Raw genomic sequence first — 16,180 nt, 5'->3', positions numbered from 1 at the left:
TTGTCTATAACTGACTTCCTCCTGTAGTACATCTCAATTAACAGTAACTCCATTCTTCTAATTCTCAAACCAAAAACATTGTTACTTCCTTCTTCACTCTCATATTCAATCTGTCTTTGAATCCTATTATCAAAAACCTAGAGCCTCACTACCCTCCATCCACTTCTACTCTGGTCTAGCCACTGTCATATTATGTCTAAATTATTTAAATTGTCTCCTCGTTGGTCTTCCTGCTTCCTCTCCCCCTTCAGTCTATTCCTTTTATTAACTTTATTTAAATAGCTTCTTTTATTTTTAATTATTTTCATTTTTCCAGCTTTTCTGAGGTACAATCCTATATAATAAAGATGTAATATGCAAATGGTCGTTATGCCGTGAAGCTAATGACCCACCACGTAATGACCAGATCACGGATCAGCAGGAGGGTGGGGCAGCAAGCTACAAGCAGGCAGCGGAGAGCTACAGGAGTGGGTAGGGCAGCAAGCTATGGGGGAGGGGGGCGGGGGGACGGAGGGAGCTACAGGAGGGCAGCAGCGAGCTACTGGCTACAAGTGGGCAGCGGAAAGCTATAGGAGGGGCAGGGCAGCAAGCTATGAGGGGGGCCGGGGAGAGCTACAGGAGGGCGGCAGTGAGCTACTGGTGAGCTACTGGCGAGCTACTGGCGCACGGCTACTAGTCAACAGATAAAAACTATATACCTTCAGACTATTCTTGATCCAGCAATCAGAGTGATCATGTTAAAATCTAAGTCAGATCATGTCATTCCTCTGCTGAAAACTTTTAAATGCCTTTCTACCTCACTAAGAGTAACAGCCAAATTACTCACAGTGCCCATTTACAGATTCTGGTCCCCTCTTTACTTCTCTGACTTCTTCTCCCACTCCTCTCAATCACTCCACCTACAGCCACACTAACCTTGCCATTTCTCAAAAATGCCAAGCATGCTCACACCTCAGGGCCTTTGCACTTATCCCAGATAACAACAGAGATCACTTAATCACTTAAGATTTTTTTAAAATATATTTTTATTGATTTTCAGAGAGGGAGAGGGAGAGAGAAATAGAAACATCAATGATGAGAGAGAATCATTCATTAGCTGTTTCCTGCTCGCCCTCCACAAGGGATCCCGCCCAAAACCTGGGCATGTGCCCTGACCGGGAATAGAACTGTGATCTCCTAGTTCATAGGTCCACGCTCAACAACTGAGCCACACCTGCCGGCATCACTTATGACTTTGAATCAAATGCCACAACAGTGAAACATTCCCCAAGTCACTCTATATAAACTTGCAACTCCTGTGATATTTCCTATTGCCATTTGTTTTATTTTTCTCTTCAGCCCTATGAATGTCTAACATACTATATCTTTTACTTATTCATCATGTATTGCTATATCCCATACAAGAATGTAAGCTACATTAAGGTCTAGAATTTTCATCTCTTCTGATCACTTTGTATCCCCAATATTCATTAGTGCTTGACTCAATAAATATTTGTAGAATGATTCTTTAAATCAGAAGAGGCTTTATTTTCAATTTTTGTTTTTAACTTGAAATTATTCCAAAATAAAATATTACTACAAATATTTTAAAAAATCAGAATGCCCTGGCCGGGTGACTCAGTTGGTTGGAGCGTTGTCCCATGCACCAAAACGGGTACAGGTTTGACTCCCAGTCAGGGTACATACCTGGCTGCGGATTCAATCCCTAGTCAGGGTGCGTATGGGATGCAACCAATCAATGTTTCTCTCTCAGGTAGATGTTTATTTCTTTCTCTCTTTCTGCTCCTGTCTTTCCCCCTCCTCTCTCTCTAAAAAGTCAATAAAAAAATACATATTCTCAGGTGAGGATTTTTTTTAAAAATCAGAAGAGGCTTAATTATGGACAAAAAATAATACTAATCTTAAACTTTTCTCCACTGTCTAAGCTGATGGAAGAAGAAAACAAAGGTTTAAATATATTGTTTTGAAGTACAAAAGTAATTAATAAAATAACTAAAATAATTATTACAAAAATTGGGAAAGCATTGTTGGGAAGAAAGCCTCATCTTCATTTATAGAACTCAATTATCTTAATCTGATAAAATAAGAAATGGCAGTATAATAGTGTTACTTCGTTTTGCAATAGTATTAAGGGCGAGGAAGATGACCTCCCAAAAAAGTAAAAACACAAACACTTAAATAAGATTGCCTCTGCGAAAGGAGACCAAGGATGAGAAAGAACTCTCTGCTTTTCATTATAAACTCTTTTTAAAATTAACTATGCATTCATATTATTCTGTTAAAAATATTTAACAGATCTCATCAAAATTAAAAACCTGCTCTGTGGAAAACCCTCTGAAGAGGGTGAAAAGACAAGCTGCAGAGTGGAAGAATATATTTGCATATCGTATATCCTACAAAGGACTAGTATCTAGAATATATAAAGAACTTTCAAAACATAATAAAAGCATCCAATCTAGTACCTCGAATAGAAAATAAACTCAATAAATGGGCGATGGAAAGACAAAGTAAAAATTGAATACTGTTTGAATAGAATATGAATTAAACATTCTGGGTCTAAAACTGGTGAGGTACTTTGGTTGGTGGAAAGCATGCCTAACAGTTTTGACAATATACTTAAATATATTGTTTGATTTTTTTTTTCAATTAATAAGTCGTATCTATGCTAAGAATAAGGAATACTTACTTTGTTTCACATGTACAAGACAGATCACAATATGAATAATGTAGATGCAAAAATGTTATTACCTTCACAAAAGCGATTCCAGCCAACAGCACTAACACAATCCTCAAATCCCACTCCCTAATTCACAAAAATATGATTAATCCCTTTATCTTTGGGATGAGTCAAAGGTACAGGCAAAAGAATTGATCCATTAATAAATGTAAATAAATTTCTTCAAACACGAGTATACCTGCTTGTCCTGTTTGGCTGAGGTAACTGTTCAATGACCTGACTGATGGAACCACATGTATCCAAATGAGAAGAATCCATAGGGTCTGAAAAATACAAGAGGATATTAGCACAAAAGGCATTTACCACTAAACTTTAATACAAATTCAGGAATGCAGACAATACAAACCTAATCAGCTACATTACAGAAAACCAACCTTCTGCATGCCTACTACGCACCAGACAGACACTGTGCTAGATTTCCTCACATACATTCACCACAGCCACGTTTAAATCCACCCAGCTCGAACAAGGGCACCCTTGCAAAATGAGACTGACAGTTTGAAACACCTCACCTGCAGCTTTGTCTTCTTTCAGGTGTTCATTGAACCCACTTTCACTATCTCCTTGTTCTCCAGCTGATGGTTCAGGGTTGGACACAACATCCTAGAAAACATACATACATAATATCCCCACTACAGATGAAATAATTTAAAATGAGACATACTTTTTGTGAATATGGTGATTTCATTTTTCAACTAATTGTGCCCAAAAGATAGTGACCTGAGTACCTATATTTGCTGGTTGGTCTAGATTGGGGGGTGGGGGGTGAGAGGGGGGGGGGGGGAATCTGCTCCATCATTTCCAAACAAGGTATCACTCACCAACACAGGGTTCTCTTTGTGTGTCTGTAAATTAGGAAGGTGTCGAGATAGCACACTGAAGTGAGAACCAGAATCATCTTCTAGAACCTGGCTTTCAGGCTGAGAATCTTCAATTATCAGGCAAGGAGTGTCTTGCTGAGAGAAATCTGAATCCAACTGACTTCCAGTAGGGTCCATCTGCTCCCCTGGAATGGAATAACAAAAGATCAGTTCTGTGTAACCTGCCAGCCTTCCTCACGCAGTCTGCGCTTAAATAATGGGGCGGGAAGCGCAGGAGTTGGGAAAGGGGACCACCCTAGAGCTCTTTCCATTAAAACACGATGATCTTGCGAGCACTTTCCCATCATACTTCCCAAGATCCGATTCCTCATTACTTACCATCAGCCTGCCCATCCTTTCCCTCTCCTTTTCCATCACCTTCCCGTAGACACCCTTTCCCCTCCTTCCTAACCTCGTCTCTTCCCGCCCCTTTTTCCATCCCCCACAACTCTCCCTACGTCCCTCTGGAGCCTCTACCACCCCCAAAAGGTGGCTTTGCCATCTCCGTTCGCCAGAACCCCCACAGCCCTTCACGCTTCCTCGCGACCACTCAGCCTTCCTAGCTGCTGCTTCCCCACCCCCTCCGCAGGGCCCTCCAACCCTTTCCCAGTCACCGCCGCCATGCTTGCCACCCCGCCCCCTCCGGTCAGCCATTCCTTCAGACCCCAAAGCCAAGACTTGAGAGCTGACTGCACCCCCACTCTTTCCCAAATAGTACCAGGCATCTCGGCGGGAGGTCCCTCGCGCTCGAGTTAGAGGTCTCGGCACGCTCCCCAGGTCCCTCCAGCTCTATCCCCAGATTGTCGCTGTCGCCACCGCCGCCACCGGCCTCGAACTCCTCCTTTTCCCGCGCGTCACTCAGTATCGGCTTGCCCATTCGCTGTTGCTGCCTGCCACTCAAAAAATCCTGTGGGTGATTGGTGAGTGAGGCACAGTGCCCCGCCCCGCGTAAGAAAAAGGAACACGGCGGCGTGTTTCCATGGCAGCATGGACCTTGCAGGCCCTCCCCCTTGTAGAGCCCTAGAATGACAGTATCCTTGAACCGAAGGGACCTTGAGAGGGCGTGAAATATATTCCCCAGCCTCCAGGACAATGGTTTATACCACTACTCAGAAAATAAAAAAGATGTTCTTATCCTTCATGCACTTCAGACCCCTTCTCTGACTCTCTTCAGTGGAAAGAAGAGGGTTTCCCGGCTAATAAAAGGGCAAAGAAAAGGATCCAGGATGGCTGGGATTCCTGAGCTGATGAAACTGGAGAGAGAAGACTCTTTGGGGTTTACCTGTGTCAATCAGGATCACTTTTGTGGGCCTCTACCTGAATTCAAGACCCTCACATTGCATCTCTGCCAGTTCGTCTTCTCCCTTCTCCCCTCTTTCCCTCCACCCCCCCCCCCCCATTTACATTGTCTGAGGACCCCCATATTTTTTCTATTGCCATTTCCTGTCTGGAACTTAGTTCATGCTTCACATTTGCTTATCGTTACCCTATCATGTATGGGATTGTAGCCTACCAGACTATAGCCCCAGACAATTCTCCCTTTGAGAGAACTGAACACAGTGATTCTCAGACTCCATGGTGAAGCGAACAGCTGCTGCCCCTTTAACAATATGACCTCAAAGATCCCTCCAAGACCTGAGAGTCTATTATCCTAATTATGGTGCCAGGATCTTATAGAAGGTGTAGCAGCTGTGACTTGTATTAATGAACTAGGCCCCACGAGGAATATGATTTTTGTTGTTTTGATGTTGTTGTTTTTTAAGTGGTTGGATCTAAGATGGATTTCTACACAAGAGTAGCTGTCAAAAAGGAAAGCACCTAGCACCGTGCCAAGCATATACATAGTAGGCATTCACTAGGAGATAGTTTTCTCTCTCTACCCCAGGCTCCGAATGACTTAGACATAGCCCAACCATGATTCTCCCATCCTATAAAACCCCAATTCAGCATTCAATATAGGCTAAGCTAAAATGGAGCTTCCTACCAACCAATCTTCACCCTGCTCTTATAAATTACAGTGATCATCTTTCTCAAACTAAAAATCAAAGGATGTCTTGGAGCATGTGTTACTTATTTCAAAAGACAGACTCTGAAATAAAAATTTCCTGAAAACTCTAGAATTTATTATTGCTATAACTAGAATATAATTAGGGTCCCCAGAATGTTTTATTAGTGGAGCAAAAATGGAATGGAACACAGAGATTCATGCCACTTCTTCACCTTGAAGTTTATAATTGACACCTCTCTTCCTCCACTCCTAATGCTGCAGAAGACAGGTGACCAAATAAATAAAATCTTAAAAGGACCAAGTCAAGTTACTACTAAGTAACTTCACTAGGTAGACAAAGTGAATTCATCTACTCAATTTGAGAAGTCACAAAAAACTGGCTTCTGTGTGGGGCAAATCTTGACCTTGAATCCTATAAAAATCCCCCAAAAGTCACTGTATTTTTGCTCTCCTTTGTCCTGCTATTGCATTTCTCCTCTCCAAGCAAGACATAAATAAATAGACGTTCCTGATTATTTTACAAACAACTGTGTTTGTCAAGACTCATAAACTATACACTAAAAAGGATAAACTAAACCTCAATAAGCATAACTAAAAATAAATAGATAAATAAATAAGTGAGCCTGAGCCATTCCCATTACTAAATAAAACAAGAGCCTTGCCCAGCTGGTAGGGCTCAGTGGTTGAGCATCAACCTATGAACCAGAAGGTCACTGTTCAGGGCATGTGCCTGAGTTGTGGGCTCGATCCCCAGTGTGGGGTGTGCAGGAGGCAAAGATCAATGATCAATGATTCTCTCTCATCATTGATGTTTCTATCTGTCTCTCCCTGTTTTAAAAAATTTTTAAAGGTTGAAAGTTCTTTACTTAAAAAAACGAATAATAAATAAAACAAGAGCCTTAAAAACTGTGAAGAAAAACTGTGAATTGCTTGTTAGACAGTATGACAATTAAATTAATTGCTACCCATAAATATCAGAAAATGCAGGCAGATGGTTAGCCACTGGGGCTGTAACTGATTGCAATTGGGTGAGCTAAAGGCCTTTATTGACTCTTAGACTGAAAAGGACCATCTGCACATCTACCTTTCTACAGGTGCATCTTTACCTAAGACACCTCAGATTGAGAGAAATCTCATCTACCTCTAAAGCCCTTCCAGACAAGAAAATTCCACCAGACCCTGTGTTGACTCATTTTAGAGTTTAACAAACCTCATTATCAAAAATTTCTTCCCATAAGGCTGGGATCATCTCATCTTGTCCAATAATTCCATAATATGTTTCAACCAATGAAAAAATAAACATAAATGCTATAAACTTAGTCATTTTCTGAGGTCTCCTCACAGACTTCTCTAAGCTAAAGAACCTCAAACCATTTAATTCTACCTCAGAAACTATTCACCAACACTTACATTTGCTTCATGGTTTTCCTCTGGAAACTCATAGTTTGGCAGCTCAGTGGCAGAGAACTTTACTGAGGATCTGACAAGTAGTAAATTTAATGGTAAGTTATTATATATCCTTTTTAAGCTGCAATATTAAAGTATTACATACTGACTTATATTTAACAGATAATTATGAACTTCTATTGCACAGTCTTATACCAATGGTATAATTAATTAATAACATGTATATGTGGCAGGTATTGTATTCTGTTTTACATTCATTATCTCACCTAAAAGCCTCATAACTCTTTGAAGGTTATAGATGAGGACAGATGAGAATACTAAGGTTAGAGCAGCAATTTTCAACTGGTGTGCTGCGAGAATTTTTAAAAAATATATTTTTACTAGAGGCCTGATGCACAAAGATTCATGCAAGAATGGGCCTTCCTTACCCTGGCTGCTGGCACTGCCTTCGCTCTGGCCAGAGCTGCCTTTTCACTCAGGCCCGGAGCCACCTTTCCACCTTCCCACGCTGCCCAGAGGCCCGGAGTGGCTGGGGCAGTGCGGAACGCCTGTCCTGCCCCGCCCCCAGCCCAGCCGCTTGGCGCCTCTGTATGCAAATTAACCCATCATCTTTGTTGGGTTAATTTGCATACTCACTCCTGACTGGCCGATGGGCATCGTGAAGGTACGGTCAATTTGCATCTTACTCTTTTATTAGTGTAGATTGATTTCAGAGATGAAGGGAGAGAGAGAGAAATAGACACATCAATGAATGATGAGAGAGAACCATTGATTGGCTGCCTCCTACACAATCCCACTAGGGATTGAGCCTGCAACCCAAGCATGTGCCCTGACCAAGGAATCGAACTGTGATTTCCTAGTTCATTGGTTGACACTCAACCACTGAGCCACGCCGGTGGGGCTGCAAGAATTTTTAAAACATGCAATACCTGACTATTTAGTTAGGGCACTGACATCTTTTCCCTTAGATTGTCAAATAAAAAAACAACAACAGCCCTAGCCGGTTTGGATCAGTAGATAGAGCCCCAGCATGAGGACTGGGTTTGATTGCGGTCAAGTGCACATGCCGGGTGGTGGGCTCGATCCCCAGTAGGGGACGTGCAGGAGGCAGCCTATCAATGATTCTCTCTCATCATTGATGTTTCTATCTCTCTCTCCCACTCCATTCCTCTCTGAAATAAATAAGAATATATATATTTTTTAAATGACAACAGCCAACACAACAATAGCCATCCAATGTGAATGAATCAAAATTATGCCTATTTTTTGTGTGTCAGACCGGCAAAAAGAAATTTTTTTTTTTTGGTGTAGCACCGAATTTTAGTAATTAGTTTATGTGTGCCATGAGATGAAAAAGATTGAAAATCACTGGTTTAGAGAGATGAGATAATTTATACAATGTCTCAGAGCTAGCAAGAAAGAATTTGAACCCCATCTGTCTAACGGAAGAGGTTCTATATATTTATAATTAAGGAGAAGCAGTGACAAAGAAATGACAAAGTAGTTGATAACCTTTTTTTGTTTTAGAATTGTTTTTTATTTGAATACTGAATATGGATGTCCCTAATGTTCTAAGAATCCAAAATAATTAAAATAATATGAAGAAAACAGAGGAGAAACTGTAAAGCTGTCAACTCCACATCCTTAAGAAGTTAAGTCGAATATAAACATAACCAATGGACGAAAGACACTGGGGGTGGGGTGTGAGGGCATGTTGGGGGGAGGGATGGTAGGGGAGGTGGGGGGGACGTCAATGGGGTGAAAAAGAGACATATGTATTACTATTTGTAATACTTTAAATAACATAAAATAAAAAAGAAGTTAAGTCAACAAAGAGGTGATGATAAAATTAAAAATGTGAAAGCACATTACTTAAGATAGTCATTTGCTAAAGATACTATATTAACATCCTACTGTATTTGTAACCCCTGCAATGAAAGCCATGCCAACTGGTCTGTATCTTATCTCTACAGAACTTCCTCCTGTTAATTTTAAGTAAACTTTTTATTTTGAACAAAATTTCAGAGCAACAAAAAAGTTATAAAAATAGTGCATAATAAAAAAATTGCATAATAATCTTGTTTGGACCCTTTTACCTAGATCCACATTTAACATTTTGCCACATTCATTTTTGTGTGTGTGGTAAAGTATACATAACAAGAAATATACCATTTTAATAGTTTTTAAGTGTACAGTTCACTGGCATTAAATATATTAACATTGCTTTGCAACCATCACCATCACCCATATCCAGAACTTTTCAACTTCCCAAATTAAAACTCTGTTTCCATTATATAATGACTCCCCATTCCCTTCTCCCTTCATTCCCCGGTAACCACCATTCTACTTTCTGTCTCTAAGAATTTGACTAGTTTAGATAACTCATATAAATAGAATCATACAATATTTGTCCTTTTCTGTCTGGCTTATTTTACTTAGCATAATGTCCTCAAGGTTCATTCATGTCATAATTTTAATAGCATGTGTCTGAATTTCCTTCCTTTTGAAGGCTGAAAAATATTCCACTGCATGTAGTATCACATTTTGTTTCTCATCCTTATTCATTCTAACTCACTTTTCAGATTTTTTCAGAGCCCCCAGACTTTGCCACCTCCAAGTATAGATAAGATCCTGGAGGCATAGTAGCAGAAAGACACCAAGGCAACTGCCCCTAGGTCCAGGTAGCTTAATTTTCCAGCCAGCCAATCAGTTGCAGGCCCTCTTCTCAATTGGGTCTCTTTAAAACACAAAATTTCTTCACAAACTTGAGTTAATTTATTAATTTCAATTTACTTATGTGCAAGGCACCATTCTGGCTCCATGGTTCATTTTAGTAGTAAATGGAATCTAGAGATCACAATTTGGATAGTTGGAATGTTGGAATGCTTATTGCTATTGGATTGGTCATTGTTTGGCTTTTTCCAATTAAATTTTGGGATTCAGAAATTTTATCCAACTTTTTTTCATTTTATATTAGTATCTTTCTTATCAACATCTTGGTTTCTGATAACATTGACATAAATTATTTATTTGCTTTATTCTATTATATATGTAAAGTGTTATTACCAATGTTAATATTAATGAGATGATGACTAATGAGAATAGTTTGACATTTTCTTTGCAGTTGATTTTTTATTTTCCTTAGGGTATATCCCATTAAAAATGTGCAGTTAGGATATATGCTACAACATTGATAAATCTTGAGGATATTATGTTAAGTGAAATAAGCCAGTCACAAAGAGATAAATAATCTATGATTCCACTTATATGACCTAAGCCAGTCACAAAGAGATAAATAATCTATGATCCCACTTATATGACCTACTTAGAGTAGTTAAACCATAGAGACAGAAAATAAGTAGAATGGTGGTTACTGGGGCTGGAGGTAGGGGGCAAATCAGGAGTTATTGTTTAATAGGCATAGACTTTCAGTTTTACAAGATAAAAAGAAGTATGGAAATGGATGGTGGTGATGGCTGCACATTATTAATGTATGTAATACCACTGAATTGTACACTTAAAATCGTCAGTTTTATGTGTATTTTACTATAATAAATGTTTAGAAAGTCTTTATTGTTGAAAGTATTACATATGTCCCCTTTCTTCCCTCATTGATCCCTTTTGGCCTACCCCTAACCCCCCTCTCCAGGCCTTCACCACACTATTGTCTGTCCATGGGCTATGCATATATGCATACAAGTTCTTTGATTGATCTCTTCCCACTCAACCCCCCACCCCTACCTTCCCTCTGTATAATAAAATTTTTAAAATGTGCAGTTAAATTACTGTATTTTAAAGTTATTGGAAATAATTCTATCAATTTAATTTCTTTTTATTTATTGATTATTTTTTAGTGACTACCTCTTTATTTTAATTTTTAAATTGAGGTAAATTTAAATGCACAGCTTTTAGTTGTATAATTTGATGAGTTTTGACAAATGTACAAATTTATGAAACCTATATATCAATCAAGATATATAACATATTATCACTCCAGAGAGTTTTTCATGGCACCCATATTATAATTTCTAGAACCATAGATTAGTTTTGCCTGTCTAACAATTATAAATAGTATCATAAAGTATGTAGTCTTTTGTGTCCACCTTTTTTTTTAATCCTCACCCAAGGATATTTTTTCCATTGCTCTTTTTATTTTATATATATATATATTTTAGAGAGAGAGTGGGAGGGAGTGGGGAGAGAAACATCCATTGATTTGAGAGAGACGCATCAGTTGGTTGCTTTGGGCACATGCCCCTATGGGGGCTGGGGAACTTGCAACTGAGGTTGTTCCCTTGACCAGGAATCCAACCGGTGACCCCTTGCTCTAATCACTGAGCAAAACCAGTCAGGGCTTGTGTCCACCTTCTTTTGCTCAACATAACATTTTTGAGACTTATCCATGTTGTTGTATGCATCAGTTCATTCTTTTTTTTATTGCTTAGTATTCTATTGAATACTATTCCACAATTTATTTATAGATTCTCCTGTTAATGGATATTTGGGTTGTTTTGAACCATTATTTTTTATTATTGCTGACTTTATAGAGAGAGGAAGGGGAAGAGAGAAACTAATTTTGTTGTTCCATTTATGTATGCATTCATTGATTGATTTTTGTATGTGCCCTAACGGGGGATTGAACCCACAACCTTGGCATATCACAACCTTGTGGCATATAGAGACGATGCTCGAACCAACTGAGCTATTACACTAGGTTGAACCATTATATTTTTAAAAGCTGCTATTAACATTCATGAATAAGTCTTTTTGTGAACATACATTTTCATATCTCTTGGGTCAATATCCAGGAGTGGAACTGTTGGGTCATAGGATAGGTATTTGCTTAACTTTATAAGAAATTGCCCGTTTTCCAAAATGGTTGTATAATTCTATACTCAGTCTAACAACATATGAGAGTTTCGGGTGCTGCACATCCTAACATTTGGTATTGTTAGTGTGAAGTGATATCTATGTGTTTTAGTATATGTTATATATCATTTATGTACAATAAAATGTGCCCATTTTAAGTGTAGAGCTTGATGAGTTCAAAAAATGCATATATGTGTGTAGCCACCACCACAACCCAGTAGAGAATATTTTCATCACCACCATCCTGAAAGTCCCCTTGTGCCCCTTTGAAATCAATTCCTATCCCCTCTCTAGTCCTAAGCAACCATTTAGTTATTTTCTATCACTGTAGGTAAGTTTTATTCATTCTAGAATTTCATGTAAATTTATTCATGCAGTATGTACTTGTGGTGACCATGAAAATGCACTGCTGAAATCTGCTTGCAGGAAGCATAATTGATTGATGACCCCACCTGCTGCCACGGTGGATCTGCCCCCACATTTATACCCAAACCACTCTTCCCACAGGCTAATCTCAGCCAATGCCAGAGAACAGCACAGCAGGGTTGCAAAGGCAGACCCAGTCTGTGGCATGCAAGAGTCCTTCAACAGGTGTCTTTGATTAGAAGAATCTTCATCAGCCTGGCCAAACCATTCTTGGAACCATGCTGCAGGACACGACTCTTCCTTTCCCATTCTTGTTCCTTCCCTCTCTCCTTCCCCAGATATTAGACCTGTATCTTTGTCTGAAGACTCTCTCTGCCTTCCCCTGATCCCTCCCTGTGGTGTTTTAAAATATATCCACAACATTGACACTCCCTTCAAAAGGGAAAGACTTTCCCTTCTCTGGAGAGTGAACCAGACTTAGTGACTTGCTTCTAATAAACAGAAGACAGAAGTGATAGAGTCTAACTTTCCAAAACTATATGTCATAAAAAAGCACTGTGGCTCCCTCCTTACTTGTTCTTGGTTCATTTGCTCTGGTAGAAGCCAGCTGCTGTCTTGAGGGTACTCAAGTAGACTTATGGAGAGGCCTACATGGTGAAGAGCTGATGCTTCCTGCCAATAGCTTGTGAGTGAGTCATGTTGGAAGCAGATCATGCAGCCTCAGTTAAGCCTTCACATTATTGTAACCCCAACCAACATCTTGAACTGCAAACACATGAGAAACCATAAGCCAAAACCACTCAACTAATTTGCTCCTGGATGTCAAATCTTTAGAAGTCTTAACAAATATTTGTTATTTTAAACTGCTAAGTTTTAGAGTAATTTGTTTCAAAGCAATAGGTAACCAATATACTTACCTAATATATATCTTACACATCTAATTATGTCTTAGTATCTACTTCTCAAGAGACCAAATAACAGTATTTTTTTGTGTGTGTTTTGTTTTATTTGGCATAATGTTTTTATTTTTCTTCTATGTGTGTATATTTGTAGTTTCTTTAAAAAATATATATATATATATATTATTTTAGAGATTAAGGGAGAGAGAGATAGAGAAATATCAATGATGAGAGAGAACCATTAATCGGCTGCCTCCTGCACACTCCACACTGGGAATGGAGCCCACAACCTGAGCACATGACTTGACTGCAACCTCTTGGGTCATAGGTCTATGCTCAACCACTGAGCCATGCTGGCAGGGCTGTAGTTTCTTTTTATCACTAAGTTGTATTCTATTGCATGAAGGTACCACAATTTGTTTACCCATTCTCCTATTAATGGACACTGGGTCTTTTCCAGTTTTGGACTATCCTATATAATGAAGATGTAATATGCTAATGGTCAGTCGTTATGCTTCACAGTGTAACGACCGGATCACGGATCAGCAGGAGGGTAGGGCAGCGAACTACAAGTGGGCAGAGAGCTACAGGAGGGGGCAAGGCAGCAAGCTATGAGGGGGGGCCAAGGGGAGCTACAGGAGGGTGGGGCAGCGGGCGGAGAGCTACTGGAGGGCGGCAGTGAGCTACTGGCAAGCTACTGGCGCACGGATTCGTGCGCAGGGCTACTAGTTATGAATAAAGTTGCTATGACCAGCCATCACAAGTCTTTCTGTGGGCATATGTTTTCATTTCTCTTGGGTAAATGCCTAAGAATAAAATTTCTAGTTCATAGGGTTGATGTTTGTTGAATTTTATAAGAAACTTACCCATATTTTTCTAAAGTGGTTATATAACTTTTACTCTACTATTAACAATATATGAAAGTTCCATTTGTTCCACATCCATGCTAACATTTGATGTTATTGGTTTTTTTAATTTTTGCCATTTGGTGGCTATTATTATGCTGTGGTTTTAACTTGAATTTCCCTAGGACTAATGATGTTGAACACGTTTTCATGTACTTATTGGCCATTTGTAAATCTTCTCTTATTAAAATCTATTCAAATAGTCCACATTATAATTATGTTCTCTTATTTTATTGGTTTGTAGGATATTTTAAAAATATATATTCTGAATCAAGTTGTCAGATTTGTCATTTTGATTTTATTTTATTTTATACTTATGTAAAACATGTGTATGATTCCAAAGTCAAATTTACAAAATATGTTCCAAAAAGTCCACATTCCATCCCTGGCTACCTTACAATTTGTTTTTTCTCTCTTCCTAGAGGTAACTTCTTTTCTTTTTAAGTTTTTGGTTTATCATTGGGGTCATTATTTACTCTCTCTCTCTCTCTCTCTCATTCTTCATTTGATGAAACAGGAAACCAGGTTGGCTCTCCCTGTAAAATACAGTATGCCTAGAATCACCCTGATTCTCATCATCTCCACTGACATCACTCTGGTCTGAGTTACATTACTGCTCACCCAGATTACTGCAAATTCCCTGACTGGCTTTCCACTTTAATCCTTACAACTTCTACACTCTATCCTCAACAGGGCAGCCAAAGTGATCCTGTAAAATCTAAGTCAAATCATATTGCTCTCTGTTCAAAAGCCTGCATATGTTTCCCATTTCACTCAGAGTAAAAACCAAAGTCGTAATGATGCCCACAAGGTCCTACGTGATCTGAACCCTATTATTTCTCTGATCTCATCTCCTATTCCTCTTTGTCTCACTCCTTTGCTCCAGGCACAATGGGTTCCAACTATTCCTTGAATGTACCAGGCATGCTGCTACCTTCAGGACTTTGTACTGGCTATTCTCTCTGCCTATAAAACTCCTCTCAGATATCCAAATGGCTAACTCTCTTACTTCCTTCAAGTCAGCTGAAGTCAGCTCAAGTCTCATTTTCTCAATAAGGCCCTGACCAGCTCATTTAAAATTGCAACCTGTCCTGTCCCTTCACTATTCTCCCCATTATCACACCTTCCACCAGCATTCTCAACCACCCTTATCAGTTTTTTTGTTGGTGTTGTTGTTGTTTTTTGCTACTAAGCACTAATCACTTTTTGACATGTTATATAATTTATCTATTTATTATTTATTATCTTGTTTGTTCCATTTGCTGATACACAGTAAGTGCTCCAGAAATATTGAATAAATGATTAAATAAATGAATTCTAGGCATTGTTATAAGCATATTTAAGAGACTGCCCCCTTAATTCTCAAAATAATACTATAAAGTGCTATTATTATAATTTTACAGATGCGGAAACTAAACATAGAAAGGATAAGCAACATGTCCAAGTTCACACAGTTGGCGAGTGGGGAAGTCAGTTTCAGAGTAGCAACTATGTTTGAGTTAGTTCATACTTCTTAAATCCTTTGTGGAATGAGATGGAACCTTATTCCATAAATAAAGTCATAAAGGTAAAGGTAAATAAATTCCTAGATGAGAATTAAGGGGAATATAGTATTCAAAGAAAAAGAAAGGACAGAAAATAGAAGAATGAGGAAAAGGCAATTGGCTCAGATTGAATAAAACAGTTAATGCAGCCCAGCTGGTATGGCTCAGTGGTTGAGCTCAACCCATGAACCAGGAGGTCACAGTTTGATTTCTGGTCAGAACATGTGCCTGAGTTGTGGACTCATCCCCAGTAGGGGGTGTGCAGGAGGCAATCTATGGATGATTCTCTCTTATCATTGATGTTTCTATCTCTCCTTCCTTCCTCTCTCTGAAATCAATAAAAACATTAGAAGAAGAAGAAGAAGAAGAAGAAGAAGAGGAGAGGAGGAGGAGGAAGAGGAGAGGAGGAGGAGGAAGAAGAAGAAGAAGAAGAAGAAGAGTTAAAGGCCCCAGCCGATTAGAGTGTCAGCCTGTGGACTGAAGGGTCCCAGGTTTGATTCTGGACAAGGGCCTGTACCGTGGTTGCAGGTTTGATCCCTGGCCCTGGTACCAGGCTCATGCGGGAGGCAACCAATGTATACGTCT

At 39.2% G+C, this 16,180-nt stretch overlaps 1 protein-coding gene across 1 annotated transcript in view; it reads right to left on the bottom strand.

Annotated features, from left to right (window-relative positions):
* TP53BP1 (tumor protein p53 binding protein 1) overlaps positions 1-4,397 on the bottom strand; it is an 86,656-nt gene extending 82,259 nt beyond the window's left edge. The window contains exons 1-4 of the mRNA XM_008143058.3: positions 4,316-4,397; positions 3,559-3,743; positions 3,250-3,340; positions 2,916-3,000 (exon numbers count right to left, since the gene is read on the bottom strand). Of these exons, the coding sequence (XP_008141280.2) occupies positions 2,916-3,000; positions 3,250-3,340; positions 3,559-3,743; positions 4,316-4,322 (368 nt within the window). The 5' untranslated portion in view covers positions 4,323-4,397. The remainder of the gene's footprint in view (positions 1-2,915; positions 3,001-3,249; positions 3,341-3,558; positions 3,744-4,315) is intronic.
* Positions 4,398-16,180: the final 11,783 nt, after the last annotated feature.

This window comes from Eptesicus fuscus, chromosome 5 (assembly GCF_027574615.1).
Source record: "Eptesicus fuscus isolate TK198812 chromosome 5, DD_ASM_mEF_20220401, whole genome shotgun sequence".
In the NCBI taxonomy this organism is placed as follows: Eukaryota; Metazoa; Chordata; class Mammalia; order Chiroptera; family Vespertilionidae; genus Eptesicus; species Eptesicus fuscus.
Note: the sequence above shows the minus strand (reverse complement) of the source record. Positions and strands in the feature narration are given on the sequence as shown.